Source organism: Doryrhamphus excisus, linkage group LG1 (assembly GCF_037039965.1).
Source record: "Doryrhamphus excisus strain RoL-2023G ecotype Guam linkage group LG1, RoL_Dexc_Guam_v1.1, whole genome shotgun sequence".
Classification (NCBI taxonomy): domain Eukaryota; kingdom Metazoa; phylum Chordata; class Actinopteri; order Syngnathiformes; family Syngnathidae; genus Doryrhamphus; species Doryrhamphus excisus.
Window position 1 is genome coordinate 12,638,892 of NC_136357.1, and position 25,183 is coordinate 12,664,074.

A 25,183-nucleotide genomic window follows, 5' to 3' on the forward strand; every position below is an offset into this window, starting at 1 on the left:
GCCCCCCCCCCCCCCCCCCCCAAAATAAAAAATAAATGGTGAAATATGTACTGCTAAATATGCGCTAAAGTTCCTTCATCTTTTGTTCACAATCAGTTACTTATCACAGGTAACTGACACGACTTCCTTCTCATTCATGCCCGCAGCGCCACGGCGTTGGGAGATTCGATGGGGAAGCGTGGTTGTTCTTCAGTAAGAAAATTAGCTATTGGCTGTCCGGAGAAGTCGCTAGACGACGTCATCAAACATTGCCGTTGTAAAATGCTGTAGGAAAAGAAGCATAGACCAAAAAGTGAGTAAAAACACCTTATTTTCATTAAGAACTACAAATAAACTCGATTTTCGGTTTATTAATTTAAAATTGTCCATCATTTCACCAAAATTAAATAACTAATATTTTATCTTTTATCTTATTAACATGACAGATGTATTTCGTCAATTGCACAATCTTCTGCTGAATATATGCAATATAATTTGCACTTAAAACACAAAATGCAGAACAATACGTGCTTTCACCATATTATAAAACTCCCCAAGAAAAGTTGCTTGATTTGTCGCTCGTCGCTTTTGAGAAAATACGTCGTCAAGGAGGTTTGGAAATGGTGCTCGCTCAGTGGCTCTGGAAGTCTATGGGACAAGTGGGCTGACCCGGACGCTCCGCTTCTGCATGATGATTGGAAGATCTGTCTGAGGTGGAATCCATTTTTGATTGACAGTGAAACGAGCGAATCAGCGATCTTCAAGTATAAACGTCCACCGCATTTGCCACATATATATTATATATAAAATATTTTAAATAAGAAACTAACACTTCTTACTCTGTTGTGCCACATTCTTGGGTAATTTTAGTTCAAATAAAACTTCACTTCCAAAATTTGGCTATGAATAACATTGACCTTAACTGTATATTAATTTGTATAACTAATTTTACTGTAGTTTCTCATCCCACTCTCATATTACATACAGTGTGGGCCATACATTTCCATACCACTGAAAAAGCATGTTGGTCATATTATGTTGAAACCTATGGCCCACCCTATATAATTATTTGTAAATATTGAGAGTTGGATCAACAATTGTGCCTTCATAACAATACTGTAATGCTCAATTCTGAATGCCTGTCAAAAGGGTATTTGTTCATTGTTGTAGTCTGCAACGGTCTACAACAGCACCACATTATTCTAATATCTATATAATAAACATTGATTTTGATAATTATGTTGAAAATGTGTACACAAATAAGCAAGATGAAGCAAGTGAAACATATTTGCCATCTTTATTCATAAATATCACTACAGTATGAATATAAAACAATCTTAAATTACCGTTTGTTTTTAACAAATTCTCTTCAGACTAATTGGAGCACCACCATCCATTGGTGAACCTTTTTTTAAGTGTTTTGCATAATCTGTCAACCAATCACAAGGCCTATACTGTACTGTTAGTCGCACAGTGATGTATGTACTTCAGTGTTTTTTTTTCCCTAAATGGGTTGTCATCCTTTGGAATGTGACAGCCACCTTATTGAACAAGTAAACACGCACACATGAAGTGATGCATCCCACTTCAATTTGAAGTACAAAATTATTCCATTGAAAAAGATATTGTTAAAAAAATACATCAGCCAAAAGAATGTACAAATGTTAATCCCAGCCTTTTTGTTTAGGAATTAAAATGCATACCTATTATTATTATTATTAATCTGTAGGGTTTTGTAGAAAAGAGTCATAAAAATATGCATTATTGGAGCTGTAGGCACTGCTGTGTTGCACGGGCGAGGTAGCTAAAGACTGGGACACCCAAAAAAAGTGAAATGAAATGTTTGGTATCCGTGGCAACCGAGGAGGTCATTCACCTCACACGCTCGCTGTCGGTCATCTGCCACAAGCCCAAGTTCAACACTTTAAGGCAGGGCAGCTGGGTGATCCTCTCCAGGCCCCTCTTGGTAATCTTAGTGCAGCCGTACAGGTCGATGCCCGTCAGCTGGGTCAGGTGGTCGGCAATGAGTTCCAGGCCTTTGTCCGTGATGCGCACGCACTGCCCGATGTTTAGCGTCCTCAGCTCGTGCATCTGTCGTACCATCCTGTTGATGCCATCGTCGCTGATGTGGCACGAGCACAGCGACAGCGACTTGAGCTGGTAGAGGCCCTGAGCAATGTAGGCCAGGCTCTGGTCACCGATCTTATCACAGAAGGAGACGTCCAGGCCCGAGAGGCGCAGGGAGCCCATGGCCAGGTGCATGATGCCTGTGTCGCTAATGTTGTCGCAGGAGCGCAAGTTCAAACTACACAGGTGCGTCATGTGCGACAGATGGATCATGCCGGCATCCGATATCCCGCCGCAGAAGCTCAAATTGAGCACTTTGAGTCGATTGAGCCCCTTGGAGACGTGCTTGAGCGAGAGGTCGGTGAGCTTCTGGCAGTCCTGCAATGTGAGCTTCTCCAAGGTGAGGCAGCCTTCTGCGGTGTGGCGCGTCATGCCCGACAGGTGCCCGATTCCCACGTCAGACACGTGGCGGCAGCTGCGCAGGTTCAAGCTCTTGAGTCTGTGCAAGCCCCAGGCGATGAACAGCAGCCCTGTGTTGGTGATGTTGCTGCAGCCCCCCAGTTCCAGCACCTCCAGGTTCTTCAGGTACTCGGCGATGCGGCTCAAGCTGCAGTCACTGATCTGCTTGCAGAGGCTCAAGTTGAGCACCCGCAGGGATGGGATGTCCTGCACGAAAGCATGACCCAGTCCGTTGTCTGTCAAGCTGAAGCACCCGCACAGGTTCAGGCTCTCGATGTGAGGCATGCCCTGGATCACGTAGCTCAAGCTGCGCCTCAAACTGAGGATCTGCACCTTCTTAATCCCGCGCGTCTGCAGGCTGGGGAAGAGCGAGGGGTTGGCCCGGCGCAGATGGAGCTTGGCTTCCACCCCCCTCCACACAGACTTGTGGTAGGACGCGTCCCTCCAGGCCGCGCATACTTGGGCCACCCTGCCTTTGTCTTTCACGTCCAGGTAGCTGAAAATGATAGCAAGGATCTCGGGGAAAAGGCACGATACGTGTGTCTCCATTTCAAACATGACGGCAAAGTGGAGCACAGCCGAGTGAGGCGGGGGGCGTCGCTGGTGGGAGACAATGCAGCCGTTGTTAGCTCGCCCAAACTCTGCTGCCAACTTGCCTCGCTCGCGTTAGTCGAGTTCAGCTAGCACGCTATTAGCCATTGCTAATGAGCTAACGCTAACACGCGTGCGAAGCACAATATAAACCAGTCCATGTCGAAATCTTCTTACAGGCCAAATAAAAATAGATTATTATTAGTAGTATGACTTATATTACGGATAAAAAGCAGGACGTAATGTTTGCCTAGCCGGCTAGGCTAACGCCAGCTAGCTAAACGTTTGTAGTCCTTTGCGTTGTGAGCTTCCTTGCTCAAGCCGCCCCGAAATAAAATATTATTCCGAAATCCAGCAGCTCATCACCCAACCTGTCGAAATTGATAAATGTTCATCAATAAAACAAGTCCTTCGTCTGCTCGCCGGGCTGCTTTACTCCCAAAGGCATTTCCAGTAGCGTTGTAGCATCCAGGACCTCTATTGACTACCACTGTTTAGCTTAAGCGACTAGCGAGGGAGGCTAGCTGCTAACCAGCGACAGCTAGTGGAGGTAACGAGTACTGCATGCACATGAACCGCTGTCAGAGCAAAGGGTGATGAGGTGAATGGATTCTTGTTGTTTGTTAAATACGTTTCTTCAGTTCTAACATTTTAGGTATGGCGTTTCCTCATTTATATCCATGGTGGGTGTGTCCCCTGGGACTGTGAGCGATAATCCTGTAATAGGTCGTTTGCCTTCCTGGTGGCAAAACAACTCGTTATTGCCCACTATTCCCGTGGAATGAAGCAGTCTTGTCAGGGCAATATTGCTATTCTACTTTCAAACTGCTGCACTTTCTCTGGAATTGGCTCGGTTATTGCAGTATTCAAAATTGACCGTTAGAGGGCACTACAGGTCAGACAAACAATGACAATCCCAACCAAAACCTCCCCACCTTGTTCGAAGAAGAAGCTCCCCACGTCAAACTTGAAACCAAACCAGGAAATAGTTTTATTACTTCTACGATGCAAACTACAAATCAAATGATTAGTGCGGTGGTTTTGATTAGTTCGGTAGACAACCGAATGTTTTATATAGACAAAGAAGAAGAAGGAAGATGACGATGATGGAGATGATGTGAGTGATGATTCCCCTTTGGGCCTCCCCTGTGGCTGGACTTGTGTCTGCTAATGACCCTGTCTGCTGCAGAAACTCAGACAGATGGTGAATTAACTCCAATTAGAGCACTCTCACCAAATCTCCTCTGACAGCTCAACACACACACACACACACACACACTCTCACACACATTAAATCTAATTCCAAAACCCTTTGGACATTTAGCTTGACTGGCCTAAAAATAGGACGTATTTGACAAAAATATAATGTTCCACTTGATATTTCACCTACAGTTCCAAAAAGGAAAATACAATATATGGACGTACATCGAATTTTAATGTGGTGCAATGCAAACACAGTGTATGTTTTTTAATCATTGTGTGTATCACCTGCACTACCGAATGGGTTCCGGTGGATGTGGACTAAAATGAATTAAAATGACTCACTTTTTGAAGCTGCCAGTTATGGAGCTACAACAGGAAGGTGTTTGTCACCTGGTGGCCTTTATAGGTATTGCTGGTATTAAGAAGGTATTGTGATATTCAATTAAAGGTCCCCTATTATGCAAAAGTGACTAACACTGTTCTAACAGTAATGTGTCCCTTGGGTCTGTTGATGAGCGCTCAACGTGCTAAAATTCAATAATCTTTGTAAACACAAGAGGCTTTGCTACACATCTAAAAACAAAACAACATGTGAGTCAGGCTATGTGGGAGATTTCTTCAGCAAATTGGGCTATCATAGCACACATAATGTTACCATTGTAGCTTACATGTACTTTATCTATGCTATTGTTGCTAACATTTGTGTGTGTATGGGTTTGTACTCAACAGGTGTTTCCTTTGCTCCATGAGATCCATCTGGGTTAAGGAGTGGGATGATCTCAGGGACCTTTGACCTCATCTGTGAGGGCACAGCCAACACAGGGCACAGTTCAGAAGGTCAGCCACTACATGATCCTGCACACAATATTGTCAGTCCATAAGCCTTTGTAGCTATAAGGAGTCTACAGTAGGGTGTGTGTGTGTGTGTGTGCGTGCGTGCTTGGGCGTGCTTGTGGTCGTAATCCCATCCAATCACTTTATCCGTACTTGAAAGCGTGAGGGCATGATGGACCACAGCTGTCTATATGAAGGTCATGTGACCTCCCCGTCTATGCAGAGGGTACAAATGGAGTAGTGGCCCCAGCTGACCTGGAATCAGTGCTCAGAGGGAGTAAAAGCAGGCTTGGGCCATTCTCTTGTGTGTGTGTGTGTTGTGACACTGAGGTGACAAAACAAGTTGACTCACAAGAGACGAGCAGCAAGCGAGAGCAGATGATGAATGAGCTTGACTACAAGAGTTAAGCAAGTGAAAAATGAAGGTAATTATGAACTAGTTTCGTACTTGGGATTCAACCATGACAGCTCAGAATTTCCAGCCGACATTGAGTGCTTTAATATTACACAAGGGCCGACAATTATGACTAAGAAGATCATCAGACAGCATGTACACAAAATTTTCAAGGACAAAGCTGCAAAAGCGAGGGCACGCACAATCGCTCATGAGCAACGTGTCCTCCAGTTTTAACAACACAATGACAGAAGTACCATTGCTGATTACAGAAAAGGACAGTGGGGTGAGATTTTTACTAATCCACAACCTTGTGAAGGTGCCATATTATAGTATTTTTCAGTCATTTTAAATAAGTATCAGACATCCCATAATAGTGCATTGTAAGTGTGTTGGCCAGTGCTCATTGTAAACCCTATTGGGAATACACCATTTTGTGTGTCTTTAGCTTTAATGCTCATGGGCTGTGTTGGTCCACGTCCAAGTGGTTTTGCACTATTATGCAGTTAATGCACTTTTTATATACGTATAGACTGTAACTGTACTTGTCTGACATAAGTGATGCCATATATACAACAGCGTAACATTAAGGAATGGGACAAACACTAGCATACTTAACTAAAGTGCTAATATTACACTCACATTTAACAGCAACAGCCATGCTCAGTTATCTTATTCGCAGAGGAAACACAAAATGATGATAACATAAATTAACTCCCATAAATTAACAGAAAACTTCATTTTGGCCTGTAAACTCACCCGAGAACTAGTTACAGTGGACGAATTTACTATGTGTGGCTCGCATACACCCACACTACTGTCAAGACTGGATTGTTGACCATCATTAACTCATTCAATACCAAATAAATATTTATTCATTTTTATGAACCCGAGCACCCAATCCCAAAGACGTATTTATACGTCTTTTACATTCTTAGCCAGTAGATCATGATCTGCCAGTAGTTCATAAACACTTTTCAATTAGCTCCCCAAAGACTATTTATTATCAACTCCTATACCCACTGTATTAGAAAGTGGGGTTCATTCATAGTTAGGAAGCACTTGGGGTGTGTGACCAATAACAGTGGAGAGGGCGTACCCAGAGGTGGGTGGAATAAATCAAATAGACCGTTTTGGTGGAAGCACAAATCCAAGGAAATACAGCTGGAATAGGTGCGGATTCTGGAAGATCTATATAACAGTCTAGACGTTTTTCTGTGTGGGTTATTGTGTGTAGCTGCTCTATAGGAGTCCACAGCTCAATACAAATGGTCAAAAATGAGCATAATAGGTCCCCTTTAAGGATACGGCTCATATTACAATGTTGTACGGTTGAAGAAGTTGTTGATCGACAATCTCTTAATTGCAAGAACAAAACAGGCTACTATTGATTTAACCATGCCAAAACAACATCACCCAACCCCCGCACCACCACCACACACACACACACACACACACACAGTCAGGACATATGTCACATTCAAAGATATTCTTAGAGCATGTTGTCAAATCTGCTTCTATGAAAGTGACATTAATAACGATATTATTGAGATGCAATGCTTATTAGTGCTAGTTTAATTTCATTTTTGTATTTGTCTTTATTACTGTATTATATGCCATTCATGTGTTGTGTAGACAGTGTGAGTGACTTAGGAGTTAATTCAGATCCAACTTATAGCAAAACCCGATTTGCAGTCTGGGAATGGAACTCAAGGATGACTTCTCGTCATTCTAGCTTCACCCCCAAAGTACCGTACAAGCCAACGGAAGGCTGTCCAACAAGCGCTTAACTTCTTATTCAACAGCCATGGATCCTCAAAACTGAATTTGACAATGGAAACACAAAAAATATCTAATTCCATTGTGAGTATTGTTCTACTGATGTTACTGCGGCTCCACAGTTTAAGTACCACCCCACTGCGGTTGAAAGACCAACACAAAGGTTCCAAAAAGTGAAACAGCTCAGTGTAAACACTATTGCTTCACGTCGTGTCCAGTCCATGGTGAGGGTCAACTTGGTTTGTCTCTACTTGCTTGGCTGAGTAGGTACCATGCAGTGGAAAAAAGGGGCTCTAATTAAAAAATATGGTGGACACAAGCCCGGAAGGTCCCACTCCCTCTCCTCTCCATCAGTGTGTATGAACTCTCAGTCGACAACAGCAGGCCTTTTCATGCTGCATCATTTGCTGACTTCTTGTCATTTCACCCTCCAGTGATGCTCCTCTCCATTTGTGTCTTTTACCAAGGAGGCTGTACTGTTGATGTTGTGCTAAGCTTTTTTTCTTCACCACCCTCTTTTTCCACCTCTCATCCAGCTTCCCTCCGGAGCCGATGAGATTTAAGGCGAGACTGAGGACCGGGGAGGCTGTCTGCTTGGCGCGAACGCCAGCTGTAACTCACTCTTGGCGCTCTTGGAAGAGAGAGAGAGATGGATGCCTGTGCAGGAAGAACGGGTGAGATATGGAGATTCACAGCTTGTCCTCATAAAAGTAAAGGCATATTATGATATAGTAAAACGCAGGTTATTCTTCTTCCTGTTCCCTCTCCTCCCCCCTTTTCACCCTTCCATCTGTACGTTATGTAGATGTCATTAATTCAAGATAAGATTGAAGAACAGTGCGCTTAACAACAGGTTACGATCTGGGCTGTAAAAAGCCATACAATATGCATTTGTGAATAAAAGATGACTGCGAGGCGTTCAAAGCTGGCTGGAAGCTGTCAAGACTGCCATTTGTTTTTGTGACAGTATCGCGGAAAAGTGACACTTCAAACGCGGGCCTTTGTCTTTATCTTGGCAGGTTTTCAATCTTTGCTCCTATTTGTGGTGTTGTTTGCCGTAGCCATTGTTTTGTAGATGCTCTTTCATCTCACAGGGCTTTTGTTGTCGCCTTGTTACTGGATGATGCGCTCTCTTCTTGCATGTAAGTTTCTATCACATGCTGTGCACAACACGGCCAAAGAAAACACTACAACTGGTTTTAAAGCCCACATCTCCTACACCACTGCCTCCTTTTCCTTTCTCCTTTATTGGGCTATGATTCCTCCTCTCTCTATCTTTTTTTACTTCCATCACTCCTACCTCCTTGTCCTCCCTAATTTCCTCCTGTCATCCTTCCTTCTGTCTTTTTTTCCCTCTACCATCCCTTCTACTTCCAGCCTACTCCTTTCATCTTCTCCACCCATCTCTGTCCTGCTTCTCCTTCCAAGGCACTCGCAGACCATCTTGCTTTCCACCATCAGTGTCCATCATCCTTCCAAGCATCCTTCCTTCCTCCTCCTGCCATCTGTCCCTTCTTCCTTCCTTTATTGTCCCCCCACCTCTGCCCTCCCTTCTTCTTTCCTACATCAGCTGTACTTCTTCCTATCCTCATCCCAGCTCTTCTCCTCCGGTCCGCCCTTCTCCACGTGTCGTACATCCTTTTCTTGATTCTCCCGCCTCCTCTGGTCTTCCTTCATCATTCCTCCTGTCGCTCTTTCTCACTCCTCTTTCATACTCTTTTCCTGACATTTGTCATCTTTCTTTGACCCCCCAATACCTTGCATCCTGTGTCCTTATCCCTCCTTCCAATTTTCCTCCTCCCATCTTGCTTTTCATCCAAGTGTCCTATGACAATCAGTCCTCCGTCCTTTGTTCTCCACCCTAGTTTGCTCCTGACGTTCTTCCCTCTCCTGTCTGTTCTCACTACCATCTACCCTTCCTTCCTCTGTCCTTTTTCCTTCTATACTCCTGCCTCATCTGCCCTTGCTCCTCCTTCAAGCCATCTTTACTTCCTCCTTTATTGGAAAAAAACTCCTCACAATCTCTCTGACATTCTTCCCTTCCTAGTTTCCCTAGTTTCCTGTCCTCCATCCGTTTGGTAACCCTTCTTATCCTTCTATCCATCCTCCTCATCCTCTGTCATCCCGCCTCCTTCTATCTCTCCTCCCTCTGTTCCTTCCTCTCCCCCTCTCTTTACGCCACAGGCTTGGAGAAGGTTCCTTTGTTCCTGACATCTGTTTTGTTGGCTGATTAATTGAGATGAGCATGTGGGGTGAAGGCCTGTATGGAGGGGAAGCTGAGACCCCCCAGGTAATATCTGTGTGTGTCGATCTGGTTAGCTGGCACACAAGACTTGATCTGATTGTGATATTTTCTTTAAAAAGCAAAGGGAAACATCACATCTCTATAGTTTGAATCTTTCATTTAGCATTTTTACGCATTTTTACAACCACTGGAATATTTAGTGAACGAGAAACACTTTCTGTCTCTGTGATTTATGATCTGCTGAGGTCAGAAATCATCCAGTGGGACAGGCACATGTTTAAAGGTCACACAGAGTCAGGTCAGAGTTCAAAGGTTAGCCCCTGTGGTGTTTAGGCCAGGGCAGGCGGAAATGTGCTGCAAGAGAAGTTCCAAATTCTCCTGGGCAGCTCTGTTACCATGATGATTACGCCAATTTGGGGGAGGAGGTGGGGAAAATCAATACATACAACGATGCTATAGGTCAGGGGTCTCAAATTCGCAGCCCGCGGGCCAAATGCAGCCCACGAGATGCTAGTTTGAGGCCCCCACCTTGATACCAAAGCTTAAAGCTGTGTGCACACCGGACACAATTAACATGATTTTGCCCCGCCCATACCGTTACCCTACCCTGTTACCCTGCCCTGTTTTGCTTTGGATTAGCAATGAAGCTAAAGGCTTATGACGCTGGGTACAAATAAATGCAGGAAATGATTTGGAATAAAACGGAAAATACACGTCAAGATAAAGCATCTCATCAAACATGTTGTTAAAGTTACGACGCTGCTCCCAGATGGAACAGAGTACGATGCTAACTTGCTAATTGGGTAAAATTATTAGGTTTCATTAATGTTCATGATAAAGGTTAAATAACTGTTAATACTGTACATTTGAATCTGAAAAAAATAATTTCTCTACCAACTGTATGTGGTTTCTTACGTTTTTCTTATTTGCTGTTTTATTATTATTTTACTTATTTATTACTGATTGATTGATTTATTGTCTTTATTCTTAATTTGTTTATTTATTTTGTGTGTAGAAAAATAAAAATTAGGATATTTGAGAACAGTGGAATGTTTTATCAGATATTTTGGTGTGGAAAACCGGAACCAAAGTACTGAAAAAGTGTAGGGTATAGCAGAAGCAAAAGCATTGAACATATTTTTTTTAATTGATTTTTTTTCACTTTTTTAATAAATGCGTTTTTTTTTTTTTTTTTGAAAACCTGATGCGGCCCGGCTTCACCCAGAACCTAGCTCCGGTGGCCCCCAGGTAAAATGAGTTTGAGACCCCTGCTATAGGTAGATGGATAGTCTATAGGCAGTAGTGGAAGCAAATTAGCTCTGAAAGGAAAATATACACTACTATTTGACTTGTGGGTTATCATTCACACTCAGTACAGCGTAAATTAAAAAAAAAAAAACACGATAGAGTGAGGGGGCGATTTTGGAACCACTACAAAGTACGAGACCGCAATATAATTATATGAAGTCAACTGTGTCATGTAGGCTGACAGTTATCAAAGTGTGAGGCCTCTGAGGCTTTCAGGGGAGGCATAGCAGCTTTGGAAAAAACTTTTTCAAAACAGCTATGCTAACTTTTGTCATGCTTAAATACAAAATAAACAGTGATAAAGCAAAGAGAGTATGGGGTGAGTGGAAAAAGTCACACAATATGATTTTTAACTATATTATATTAATTGAAGTGATAATTGAAAACCACTGCTTTGGGGCCTTACGTTTAGGGGCCGGTATAAACAGAGGGATTCAAACCTCAATAGGTACACGCTTTTCGGGATGTTATTACTGCATGCCTGAGGCTGAGAGAATATTGCTGCACTATCATGAATCAAGTGTTTGCTTCCTGTTCTTTATGAACACATCAATGTCTAATTGCATTTCTAGCTGTATGGAAGAGACGGATGAGATGATGAGAAATATTTCTATATAAAATATATGCATAAATGACCTCTACTGACAATTATTTTTGATCTAATGCTGTGCTCCCCCCCCACCCCTCCCCAACACGCTCCTCAGACATCCTCCTCCATCTTTTAATCTTCTCCCTTTTCCTTTCTATGCACCGCCTCCTTTAATGTTTGTGACTTGAGGAATGACAAATATATTTACGCACACACACACACACATACACCGATGATACAGGAGTGACTGGCTAAGTAATGAGGCTTGCTCGCTTGGTGGGTCATTGACCTCATCGGGGTCTTAGATGGTGGGGGGGGAGTACACAAAAAATGGGGAGTAGCAAGATGGTGGAAGGCTTTTCTCTCTTCTTGCTTGTCATCTTCTCTCTGTGGTCGGCTGTCAACGGTTGGCGAGAGAAGAGGAAGGGGGGAGGTAGAAAACGGGGGGGGGCATGTTTAAGTGCTGATGGCAGCCCCTGGTTACTGCTGGGACCGAGGGTGTCGTCTTTTATTCTACAGCGGCGTGCATCTGACAGGCAAGTGATAGAGAGCCAAGGAAGTGAGTAGGACGGCGGGGGTGGGGGGTATGGAAGAAAGGGGGGGGGGTTCCTTCACATCAGTCTGTGTGTTTTGAAGACGGCAAGATCGAACGGAAAAAAAAATGATTTAAAGCCAAGGCGCGGGTGCTGTTTTATTGACCTCATCATGAGACTCTCTTTCTTTTCAACCCCCCCCACACCCCCCAGGATAGATTGAGTTATACAGCTCCCCGGGTGACAGGCGTTCCCTGGTGTTTCCACGGCGATGAGGTCAGAGGTGGCCGCTCGTTATTGGCTGTTGTCTGTAATCATCGCACATCTCGCTGTGGGTTTGTCACCCCCTCTACTACCTTCCTCCTCCCCCTCTCTTGACCTCACCGACCCTGCTCAGTGCAGCATAGTGTGACGCCCCCCGCCCCACACATACACACTGGAAAGAGGGCCCCGACTGTCTCCAACTGGAGGTCAGGGGTGTTTATAAAGTGTGTGCGTGTGTGTGTGTGTGTGTGTAGTTCAGGCTGATTATGCAGCAAATAGCATCGTCTTTGTTAGTTTTATGAGGTTCACACACACACACACACACAGACACACACACACACACACACACACACATATATAGTACATATATACACTCTGTCCTCACCACAACAACTGCTTCATCCTCTTTACTGTTTCCTCCTTTTGCGTTATCTCTCCTCCCCAGTCTACCCCAATGACAGTTTGTGGTCAGCAATGTGTTGCAAGCGCTGTTCAGTCCTGTATGCTGCATGGACACAAGTATTCGTACAGCCAAAAAGGAAACAAAATTGAAGAAAATAACTAACCTTTTAACCCTTGGCCATCTCTGTGTGGAGTTTGCATGTTCTCCCCGTGCATGCATGGGTTTTCTCCGGGTACTCCATTTTCCTCCCACATTCCAAAAACATGCTAGGTTAATTGGTGACTCCAAATTGTCCATAGGTATGAATGTGAGTGTGAATGGTTGTTTGTCTATATGTGCCCTGTGATTGGCTGGCGACCAGTCCAGGGTGTACCCCGCCTCTCGTGAGGAAAAGTGGTAGAAAATGAATGAATAAATGAATGAACTAACCTTTTACATTTTTCCTCATAAGAATGAATGTAAATAGTTAATCAGTTACAGGGTGAAACTGTTGCCAACATGAAACCTTTAGGAGGTACACAGGCAATGTTTGTAACTTTTTTAAAGTGTAATATGACACTGGCAGTGTCATTATCTACCCACAGTGTCTCAACACCCATCTATTGGAGCTCTCCACTGCCGGTCTGAAGCCTGGATAAATGGGAAAGTCAAAAGCAATCAAGCGTAATCCGTGTGTTTTAACTTCCGGTTGTCGCATAAGTGTAAAAATAAGTTAACCCCTGGAAAACAATACTGATTTTACCTTGTCCAGTGACGACAAATGTAGTTATACAGTATAACGGTCTTCTTTTTCGCTTAACATATCTTGCTGAGTGTCCTTAGATTAAGGCACAGAAGCCAAAGAAAAAAGTACAACACCAGACTTTCAAGTTGGAAGCATAGGATTGTGTGGAGCAGCTTGAGAAAAAATAACATATAACTAAATTTTAAAACCAAAATGGAGACATTTTTAGAGGAGGCCTGACATTGGAAACACATCAATTAATTTTCTATTATGAGGAAACAAACTAAATTCAAGGGATGTTTCAAGCTTATTGTCCAAATTCATTCATTTCATTTTCTACCGCTTGTCCTCACGAGGGTCGCGGGGGGTGCTGGAGCCTATCCCAGCTGTCTTCGGGTGTGAGGCGGGGTACATCCTGGACTGGTCGCCAGCCAATCACAGGGCACATATAGACAAACAACCATTCACACTCACATTCATACCTATGGACAATTTGGAGTCACCAATTAACCTAGCATGGTTTTGGAATGTGGGAGGAAACCGGAGTACCCGGAGAAAACCCACGCATGCACGGGGAGAACATGCAAACTCCGCACAGAGATGGCCGAGGGTGGAATTGAATTGGACAGGGTTATGATTATGTAATATAACCATATAATAATTATATGATAATGATAAATAATGTAATAAGGGCGACATGTATAATAATACCCCCCAAAATATTTTTTAAATGAATGCATTTTATGACTGTGAAGACAAGGGTTGGGCATCAAACATCCATGGGTACCAGGACTAAACATTCAGATTCTCCCGGGATTGTTCATTTTTCTAAATTTTGTTTCCAACCAGCCCGCCGACAGGAAAAATGGTAACATAACACCAACGAAGAAGAAGTTGCAGAAAGTGTTTCTATTCACACTCACATTCATACCTAAGGACAATTTGGAGGCGCATGCATCGCCCAGCATGTTTTTTGGAATGTGGGAGGAAACCAGAATCTCAGACAAAATTACAGATGTAAGAGGTTGCACTGTCAGTATTTTTTTGGCGCGAAACCCCTTTCATTTAATTTCACTTTAGATATACTTTAGAGTAGTCAGTGTACAGCTTGTATTGCAGTATAGAGGTAGTCTCCACTGAAAATGAGTCCACACACAGCAATTATTGTCTTTGTAGCTGGAAATGTGAATAAATAGCAAGATGGCGGTGGTAGTATCTCTGTCTCGGGCTGCACGAGTGCTGCTGGAAATAGGGGAACTGCGGTTTATTGATGAAAACATGAATTTCAACATGTACTGGTAATGTTGCTCACACAAAATAGTGACACCTTGGTCACTTTCAGTGTGAGATATACGCACTTGTGCTTCCAAATATTTAACATTGTTGGTGTGCGGTGGCTTTTTGAATGTAGCACATATGAAGGCAAGGAGTAAGATGGGAGTCTAACACTTTAATAAGACAGTGATAGAATGACAATGTTTGGCCAGGCTGCCAAGGAAACGCATGCTAAAAGTGACCGAAACTTCAAACGAGGGTTTATGGTGGTGTGGCACTGCTTTGTTATGCTGTGTTAGAGAATAAAAGTCTCATTGACAGTCTTAGGATTTTTTTTTTTACTTCCAAATTGAGTGTAATTGATGGAAAGCCAGACTAAGTGGGTATGTCATACAATATGAGGCCTGTCTAATCAATGGGAACATGTGACTGTTTTTTTGACATGATGTGCGTGTGTGTGTGTGTGCACGCGTGTATGCGATCCAAAGATGGAGGTTGAGGGAGAAGAGAAAATGAACACACACACACAGTCTGAGAGTATGAAACAGGGGTGTCCAAAGTGTGGCCTAGGGCTCAAAGCCTTGTGGCACATTATAAAACTATAAGCAAGTTAATAATTAATGAGAAAAAGCTTAAATGTTTGGGATTGAGTCTCAAGTATTGATGGAAACCTGGGCTAACAATCCGATTCTACCAGGATTGTTCCAGTGTTTTTATTTTGATTCCTAATTTTGATGTCTACTTTGCTGACAGAAGAAATAGTCGTGAACAACAACGAGATACCAGGTCATTTGACAAAAAGAAATACACTTTTCAATAACTACATCAAATTTTATTTAAGTGAATTACAAAGTACACTACTTTTCAAAAGTAAACATCTTTTGTGAAAGTGTACTTTCGTAAAAAGAAACCTAATATTTATATTCAAGTGGAACGGTTTGTTTTTTTATATACTGGTTGAAAATAGAAAGGAAGTAACTCATAGTTGTTCAAATTCAAATGATGCCCAACTCTATGTATAATAGTAAATATAATAATAAAATAATTATTAATATTTTGTATTTATAATATATATAATATAATAATACTAATAATAATATATAATAATAATAGTATATAATAATTATTATATAATATTATATTAATATATATATTTTATATATATATATATTTATATATATTATATATAAATATTATATATATATAATATATATATATATAATATATATATATAATATTATATTATTATATTATATATATATAAATATTATATATTCTATATATACATAGAATATTTATATATACATAGAATATTTATATAGAGTATTTTTTAATTATTGTATATTTTTATATTTAATAATAATTATTAATAATTATTATTATATAAAAATTACCTAAGGAGGTAATATTTTAAAATGAAAAATGGGTTTAAGGGGACTTGTTTATTTTTATTTATGTTATCACTAAGCAGCGTTAAACAGCCACAGCGACTAGTTACACAGCATTAAAACAGTGACTTCCTGTTCAGTGCAAAGTAAGCTTGACAATGTTAACCTGCAATCTACCACAGCTACTACTGTCTACCACCATTTTATTAAAACATTCTTAGCCACGTGAAGAAACATCTACGCATGTACGGAAGCTTTACTGTTGTCAAGAAAGACAACCACACTACCGCAGCAGCTCTGTTAGATAAGTGTATGAAATATGACTCAATAAAAATAAGCACAATTAAGGGGAAATGACGTGAAGAAGCTGCTGTAGATTCAAAAATCCTTTATTATTATCCCATTCTTTTCATTTCTCTGGACAAAGTCACATTTTAATGTGCAAGCAATGGCTATTTTTGGTTGTGATCTCAGTTGACAACGCTTAGGGTGCTGACATAAATGGGTTCCACTGTATATAAGTTCCTAGCATATATACTATATTGGACTGGTTTTAGCCTTTTTATGTTTAAAGGTTTGGACACCCCTGGTGTATCTGAAGCTCATCATTGAATCTTACAGAATTGTCCCCAGAATAGAGGTGTGATGTCGAGTTGTGCCACACTAAGGTAGAAAGACAAGGGCACACACATGCACACACATGCACACACATGCACACACAGCGGCCACATAGCCTTCTCTCATGATGAATCAGCTGTCACTCAGGCAGGCACCAGTCCAATCTACTGATAATGAGAAGTGCATCAACACCCTCTCTTTCTCTTCTTCTTCCTCCCCTTCACTAGACGACTTCATTCCTCCTCTCCTCTTTCCACATTCATCACTCCCTCACTGGTCTGTCTTGTGATTCTCCTCCTCTTTTTTTTTTTCTCCCCCCTCAACATCCCCCTCCTTCTTCTCTTGGGTGCCTGCTGAGCTGAGCAGTCAGTAGTGGGACTGAGGAGGCAAAGGAAGCAAGAAAAGAGAACAGAAGGGGAGAAAAAAAAGAAAGCTGATCATGATGAGCAAGAAGGCGCTGAATGAATAACAAGGAAGGGATTACAAAGACTGAAAGGAGGAGAGGAAGGACTGACGGACGGCAGAAGCCTTTTTACTTTCTTCTCTCCGGCTCCATTCCTCCTCTATCAGTCAAAGGAGGAATGACAAGACACCCACCAGCTCTTAGCTTTTCTCCACCTTCTTTGGCTCTACGCAGGTTCAATCCAGAGGGCAAAGACAGGAGCGAGTAGACAGAGACTGACCTCCCACCTCCTGTGACCTCCTTGCTGACCCACCCACAAGGTCCCCCAAGACTGACGACTTACACCCTGCTACTTTAACCCACAACACCTCCTCCAAGCATGTACGGATTAAAGGCGCCACACTTCTACCTCCAAGGTAGGTCTATTTTTTTTCTGCTACTTGCTATGTGTGTGAAAGTGTAGTCCTGTTACAGTAGTAGGTCACACACACACACACACACACACACACAGAGTGAATTTCCCTTTCACTCAATCACCCTCTCCAGGCGTAATTAATAGCCCCAGCCGTGTCACATTGATTTGCTTTCTTTCAGCATGTGTAAGGGAAGTTAGTGCCATGTAATAGGCATGGATTTAATGCCCAATTCAAATGAATCATTTTTTTAACTTTAGTCGGTTGGCACACAACGGAGCACCTCCTCCATATGTCTACATTTTGTCATTCAAATAAACGCCTTTGTCACTGACAAATTAAGACGCTACAAAAATCTTGCTGATCACTGTTAACAAACATTCACACCAGAATTGAAGAGCGTCATTAAGTCAGGCACTGTATAACATTTCTTCAGTGTCTTCCATCACACCTTTTGACGATTAAGGGTAGGGCTATGATACCGGAAGCCCGCGGGGCAAATCCGACCCATGAATGATGTCACATAGACCACTGAGTTCAGTTCAAAACTTAGGAGTGATTCACGTTTTTGCAGCACATTCCTAAAAATACCGTAGCACTCTTGTTATATAGAGGATCTTTGACTTGGCCATTAAAAACAACAAAGCACTCCTGACATACAGATCAGTGGTTCCAAAACTTTTTACAGTCATGTATCAGACTTTTAACCTGAAGCCACACCCCCCTACTCCTGCACACTTAAAAAACATTTTTTATATTAATTCACTTTAAAATATTAAACATAATTCATTGGTTCATTCATATTCTAGTAATTCTAAGTGAAAAATGTGTATTTTGCATGGTGACATTAAGACGAGGTTGCACATAGTCGAGTGTTTAGCGTGCAGGCCACAGAGGTAGTAGACCCATGTTCGATTCCCTGTTCGGGCATTTCTGTGTGGAGTTTACATGTTCTCCCCATGCATTCCAATTGGTGACTCCAAATTGTCCATAGGTATGAGTCGAGTGGTTAGCGCGCAGACCTCACAGCTAGGAGACCAGGGTTCAATTCCACCCTCGGCCATCTCTGTGTGGAGTTTACATGTTCTCCCCGTGCATGCGTGGCTTTTCTCCGGGTATTCCGGTTTCCTCCCACATTCCACGTATTCCACATTCCACATTCCAATTAACATGCTAGGTTAATTGGCGACTCCAAATTGTCCATAGGTATGAATGTGAGTGTGAATGGTTGTTTGTCTATATGTGCCCTGTGATTGTCTGGCGACCAGTCCAGGGTGTACCCTGCCTTTCTGGGATAGGCTCGAGCATGCTCATGAGGATAAGTGGTACACAAAATGGATGGAAAGGACATTAAAAGGCAGTTTGACATGATCACTGATAAACAGTAAATATACTACATATCTTTTATCCAGGCGGCATGGCGGTCGAGTGGTTAGCACGCAGACCTTACAGCTAGGAGACCAGGGTTCAATTCCACCCTCAGCCATCTCTGTGTGGAGTTTGCATGTTGTCCCCGTGCATGCGTGGGTTTTCTCCGGGTACTCCCACATTCCAAAAACATGCTAGGTTAATTGGCGACTCCAAATTGTCCATAGGTATGAATGTGAGTGTGAATGGTTGTTTGTCTATATGTGCCCTGTGATTGGCTGAGATCGCCTCTCGCCCAAAGACAGCTGGGATAGGCTCCAGCTACCCCTGCGTCCTTTTTGAGGATAAGCGGTAGAAAATTAATGAATGAATGAATCTTTTATCTCACTCTGATGTTGGCATCCTTCGCTTTGAATTGTTAGAATTTAAGCTTCACTTTTTCATCCACTCACAATGTCTGCATGTGAATTTCATACCAAATTAAAGGGGAAAGTTTAACAATCATGATAAAGCAGTATCTGTCCAAATTCTGTTTGTTGAACATTGATGTCTGTCATAATGTACAACATTTTGTGACATAGTCTTCCTGTTAAGAGCAACAACTGATAGCAGTTTGATAGTTTTGAGCCTGCTTTCTGAGTATGAAGTGTTCATTATTTTACTGGAATCTTTCTATGGTGTTCCAACTTCAGTCAAAGTGACAGGTTTTCACTGCTGCGCCATGTGGGGGTTAATTAGAACATCAATATACATGAAATTAATGCACAAAATAATCAATCAAACTTAGTTATTGGTTGATATGATGCACACATAGCGATGAATAACTTGACGCTCTGTCTCCTTCCTGCTCCGGTATCCTGGCGGACTCGTAATTGTGTTAAGTGCTAATTGTTTTTTGATGTACCCCCATGACAATTGATGTACCCCACTTTGGGAACCTAGGAAATAGGGTATATTTGATTAGAGGTTTTGCAGTACATCCTTTATAAAAACAACGTCATATAGAGGCTTTTTGACTTGCATTCTTTGCAGTTGGCCCTTAAGAACAGCAGAGCGTGTTTTTGACCTATGGACTCACTCATATTCCTACAACATTATAGCGACCTAATGGGTTTTGTTATGTATTGTGTAAATCTAAGTAACAAGTAATAACATCAGTAAACATCAAATTAAAAGCACAGAGTGAATACACCATCCACCAGTACAGGCCTGGAGTTTGTTTTTCAAAAGATTGTGCCTCAACAATTATGCACATTAGCACTCAAGGTCATCAAAACTTTATATATCAAAACCTTTATGCATTTGAGATCAAATATGAGATGAGAGAAAAACTGTTAAACCAACTGCAAAGTACCACTTTTATGATAATGTACAATAAAAACACAACATGCATTCATTCATTCATTTTCTACCGCTTATCCTCAAGACGGTCACAGGGATGCTGGAGCCTATCCCAGCTGTCTTTGGACGAGAGGCGGGGGGAACACCCTGGACTGGTTGCCAGCCAATCACAGGGCACATATAGACAAACAACCATTCACACTCACATTCATACCTATGGACAATTTGGAGTCGCCAATTAACCTAGCATGTTTTTGGAATGTGGGAGGAAACCGGAGTACCCGGAGAAAACCCACGCATGCACGGGGAGAACATGCAAACTCCACACAGAGATGACCTAGGGTGGAATTGAACTCGGGTCTCCTCGCTGTGAGACCTGCAGGCTAACCAAAAACACAACAATAATAGTGATGATAATAATAATAAATTGACAGTTTTTCTTTAGTCTACTTGTCTTTGCCTATTTACGTCAGGGCTGTCCACCTTTGATAGTTATATAAATAATTAGTTATAAAAACTAAACAATTTATAGTTTAAAAAAAACAACACTTTACATATATTTGAAGATAAATGTGTTTTCATTAATCATCAGCATCAGTATTTTATCTTTTTCTAGTTACATTATCCTCTTTTGGACAAATTTCCCCACTGAGGGACGAATAAAGGCATATCTTAATCTTAATCTTAATCTTTTGCTCTGTTTTTCCACTTTGGCTGTTTTTTTTATTTTTTTATTCCCGCAGTGAGCCACGTTCCACAGATAGCCCCTGCGCCACATTTTGGACACCAATCTGTGTTTCACCACACCACACCACTTGGCCTGGGTTGCATTGTGGATGAGTTTTTACAGCTTTCAGATGTGCAATGCGCAGCGTTAAGCAGTTGGAACGCACTCCTGCTCGCCTGCTTTTGTTGATTACTTGTATTTAATGGCCATATAAATTCATGAAACACTTTAATGTGCACCCTTATATGCTAAATTTAGCAACCATGTCGCAAAATTGTCAACTCGGATATGTTCCAAGGAAAACTGGTGATCTCTGGTGCAGCCAAATGCAGTGAACATCAATAGAACCTCTTGGTGATTAAGGATGCAGACAATTTTGGGTTGATCTGAAAAATCTTAAGTAAAATTGATCTAATGTAGAATTCCCACAGCTTCTGCTCGGAGATCAACAAGCAGATCAAATCAGATGTAAAAATGTACAGTATGGCTGTGAACACCAAAGCAGGTTGGGTTGTAGGTGTGCCTAAAGCACTTAATGTTTGCTTCCAATAAGGCCTTGCACGCTGCCTCTTCCATATTACTGTATTATCTTTCACAGCAGCGATGCCGTACTTTGATTGGCATATGGCTGCCCTGTTCTTGTGATACGGATTTACTACAATGTTGTCACATTTTCATGGTAGAAATGAAACAATAACGTTTGACTTTGATTTCAGATGCAACCCTGGTCTCAGCATGCATGTTCCCAGTTTTATTCTTAACACTTCTCCCATTGTTAATGATAACTGCCACATTTTACAATAGAAATTAACAGAGCAACTCAAATTAAGCCATGAAGTCAGAAAAGCTGCATTAATACAGCATTATGTAGTGATACAACATTGTGTGCGTCACTATAATGATTCAATTTTTTTTTTTGAAGATCTTCTGCCATTTCACATTGAAAGAACCTACCACAAAAACGGGACTGTGTTTTGAGACCTTTTGCGTGTTACACAAGGTGGCGTGTCCATCATCAGTGCAGACAGGTGTGATGATATCTGATGGCCCCATGAACAGCTGTGAGAAGAGGCTGAGAAAAAAAAAATCCACATGACATGATGAGAAGGAAGTGTGTAAAATAGGAGCGATAACATCAAACTGAGGCGGAGCTTTACGACATGTTTCTCCGCCACCCCCCTCCTCACCTCTGACCAACCTCTGACCTTTTTAAGTCGTGCGGGGCAGACTGTGTGTGATGATTAAACCCCCTGCTGTTGCACCATGCAGGTGAGATGTGGGTGGGAGAGAAGGGCTGAAGTGTGTGTGTGTGTGTGAGTGTGTGTGTGTAGGGGAGGGTGCAGATTAAACAATGCATCTCGCCTTGTGAATCTTTCATGCTGCTTTTTGAATTATACATCTGCTGTCATAAATGATTGAATCACAGTGACTATGTCGAGCTTTGTCATTGTTTGCATATTTTTGTAGTGTGTGTGTATGTGCTTCTTGCACGGGTGAAATATCACTGTATGAAACAACATTCACCCCCCCCCCTCCCCACTCCCTTTCTTCCACACACATTCTTGCTTTCATCATCTTTTTTCAGTTTCCAAGCCATCACCTATTATTGGTTGATATTACTGCATGGTGTGTTATTTTTATGCATGTCTGCTCATGTGCATGTGTCATGCCTGGCACCTTCTTGCGTGTGTGTGTGTGTTACCCCATCAGTCACACACACTAGAAGATGCCCTAGCCCCCCTCCTGGCCCCAAGCAGCGTTGCTGTGGTGACCGTGTCAGCCACTCACTCCATCCTCAATGATCATTTGACAACATAGGGGGTGAGGGGCAAAGGGTGTGTGCGTGTGTGTGCGTGTGTCCAATGTGGAGCAGCTACAGTGTGATTAGTCAGGGTAAGAAGGAGCACAGCAGTGTAAGAATGAAAGAGAAAAGGGATGCAGATTAGAGGCAACAATAGAAAATCAGGTGCAATCATACTCGTTGCATGCAAGAAAATCTTTTCATAAAACCCAGCATTCCCAGCATTAGGTGTATTTTCCAAATAGAGAGACACAGAGAGAGAATTTCCTAAGATATGCTACAAAAAGGGCGTCACGGTGGTCGAGTTGTTAGCGTGCAGACCTCACAGCTAGGAGGACCAGGGTTCGATTCCACCCTCGGCCATCTCTGTGTGGAGTTTGCATGTTCTTCCCGTGCATGCGTGGGTTTTCTCCGGGTACTCCGGTTTCCTCCCGCATTCCAAAAACATGCTAGGTTAATTGGCCACTCCAAATTGTCCATAGGTATGAATGTGAGTGTGAATGGTTGTTTGTCTATATGTGCCCTGTGATTGGCTGGCGACCAGTCTGGGCTGTACCCCGTCTCTCGCCCGAAGACAGCTGGGATAGGCTCCAGCACCCCCGCGACCCTCGGGAGGAAAAAGCGGTAGAAAATGAATGAACCCTGTCCAAAAGAAATTATATTATATTAATTATATAATTATTAGAATATATATATATACTGTATATTATATTAAATTAATGAATTATTAAAAAAAAAACACAATTCAAAAGTTTAAAAGTTTGTTAAATAAATAAAATAAATAATAATATAATAACAGCTTGCAAATAATACATATATGACACTGGCATGTCTGTTCGTGCTGTACCAATTTGAGACCTCTAAACCCCTGCATACGTTTCCCCTAAGATGTAACCAAATATTCCAAACCAGTTAAAAATAGATATTTTGTAAATGTATCTAATGAGTCAGGCATAGGCCTCATCAGCAATTCTTACTATACTTAAACTCAAATTGCCTAATGCAATACAACAGCTGCTTTTAAATTCAATTATTCAATTTAGGTATTGCCTTATTCTGGTGTTTCAGTGCGTGTGTATGTGTGTGTGTGTGTGTTGTTATTATTGGGCTACAAAGCTGGGTTGTTGTCGACGTGAGTGTTAGCGGGTCATCTTTATTGGTCACTGTGCTGTTTTCAGCCTTTGACTCGCACCGTTCAACTTGACCTCTGCATTGATTTCTATGATATGTGTTCGCGCTACAAGGACACCGCTGCATGTGATTTATGGCATATGTCACGTGAAGGTACATGCACGCACGCGCACACACACACACACACACACACACATTACATCCAAGCCAGTTTGCCTCAGGCTTTCAAACACACCCACATGAAATAATCCTCCAGCTTGACTGTTGTCAGCCAGACTCAAACAAATAGTAATTTCTTAGTTTGGGAAAAGTATATTTTGTGTTGTGGTTTGGAGCTGCCGAAGTCTTATTTAACAAGCGAACTTGACTGAAAACAGCAGAGCATGCATGTGAAACAAAGTTGAGGTTAAAGCGTCTATTAGATATTCTGGCATTGAGCAGTTTTTGTGGTGCAGGGAGACTAAAACAAGTCTTTCATGATTGATTGAGGATGCCGCTGTGGTTGATCAGTGACCCTGTCGCGTCCTACTGTGGTGTTTTTTTGCTGCTTCGTAGCAGTCTGTTTCTTATTTTTAACCTGGTTAATGCACTAGCTGGATTTAGGAAAGGAAAACAACAATATGTAATAGTTTGACCAAAATATAACTATATCTGTGGTTGGCATGTTGACCCTGAATCACCTTATGTACTTTAATATTGGTGGGCCAACCTGGACTCCTCAATGTTGCGTCACTTCAGTGCTAGCATGTTAGCATGTTAGCATGCCTTACCTTTTTTAGCCTCCGACCAAGATCAGTGTTTCTTTTGTGCTGTGTCTTTGCTGTCTGTTTTTCATTTTTTAAAACTGCATAACTGTTTTTGACCCATGCAGGTCAACGGCAGAACAAAAATCTCTCCATGTGTGCAAGGGGTTTTCTCCCCGTACTCAGGTACTTTGGTACTCCGGTACTCCGGTTCCCTCCCACTAACATTTTTTTTAACTATAAATTGTTGCGTTTTTATTCATTCATTCATTCATTCATATTCTACCGCTTTTCCTCACGATGGTCGCGGGGGTGCTGGAGCCTATCCCAGCTGTCTTCAGGCGAGAGGCGGGGTACACCCTGGACTGGTCGCCGGCCAATCACAGGGCACATATAGACAAACAACCATTCACACTCACATTCATACCTATGGATAATTTGGAGTCACCAATTAACCTAGCATGTTTTTGGAATGTGGGAGGAAACCGGAGTACCCGGAGAAAACCCACACATGCACGGGGAGAACATGCAAACTCCACACAGAGCTGGCCGAGGGTGGAATTGAACCCTGGTCTCCTAGCTGTGAGGTCTGCGCGTGTTGCG

At 42.1% G+C, this 25,183-nt stretch overlaps 2 protein-coding genes across 2 annotated transcripts in view; one reads left to right on the forward strand and one right to left on the reverse strand.

Moving 5' to 3' along the window:
• Positions 1–1,262: 1,262 nt before the first annotated feature.
• Positions 1,263–3,631, reverse strand: LOC131131267 (F-box/LRR-repeat protein 14-like). The gene has a single exon (XM_058075823.2). The coding sequence runs from the start codon at positions 3,061–3,063 to the stop codon at positions 1,852–1,854; it is 1,212 nt and encodes a 403-aa protein (XP_057931806.1). The 5' UTR covers positions 3,064–3,631; the 3' UTR covers positions 1,263–1,851.
• A 406-nt stretch (positions 3,632–4,037) lies between these two features.
• Positions 4,038–25,183, forward strand: part of LOC131131266 (genetic suppressor element 1-like) — a 66,192-nt gene continuing 45,046 nt past the window's right edge. The window contains exons 1-4 of the mRNA XM_078790347.1: positions 4,038–4,213; positions 5,029–5,136; positions 7,843–7,980; positions 17,020–17,472. Of these exons, the coding sequence (XP_078646473.1) occupies positions 17,436–17,472 (37 nt within the window). The 5' untranslated portion in view covers positions 4,038–4,213; positions 5,029–5,136; positions 7,843–7,980; positions 17,020–17,435. The remainder of the gene's footprint in view (positions 4,214–5,028; positions 5,137–7,842; positions 7,981–17,019; positions 17,473–25,183) is intronic.

Excerpts from the sequence above, each read along its gene's own strand:
- LOC131131267 (XM_058075823.2), bottom strand. The coding sequence starts at position 3,063 with ATGTTTGAAATGGAGACACACGTATCGTGCCTTTTCCCCGAGATCCTT.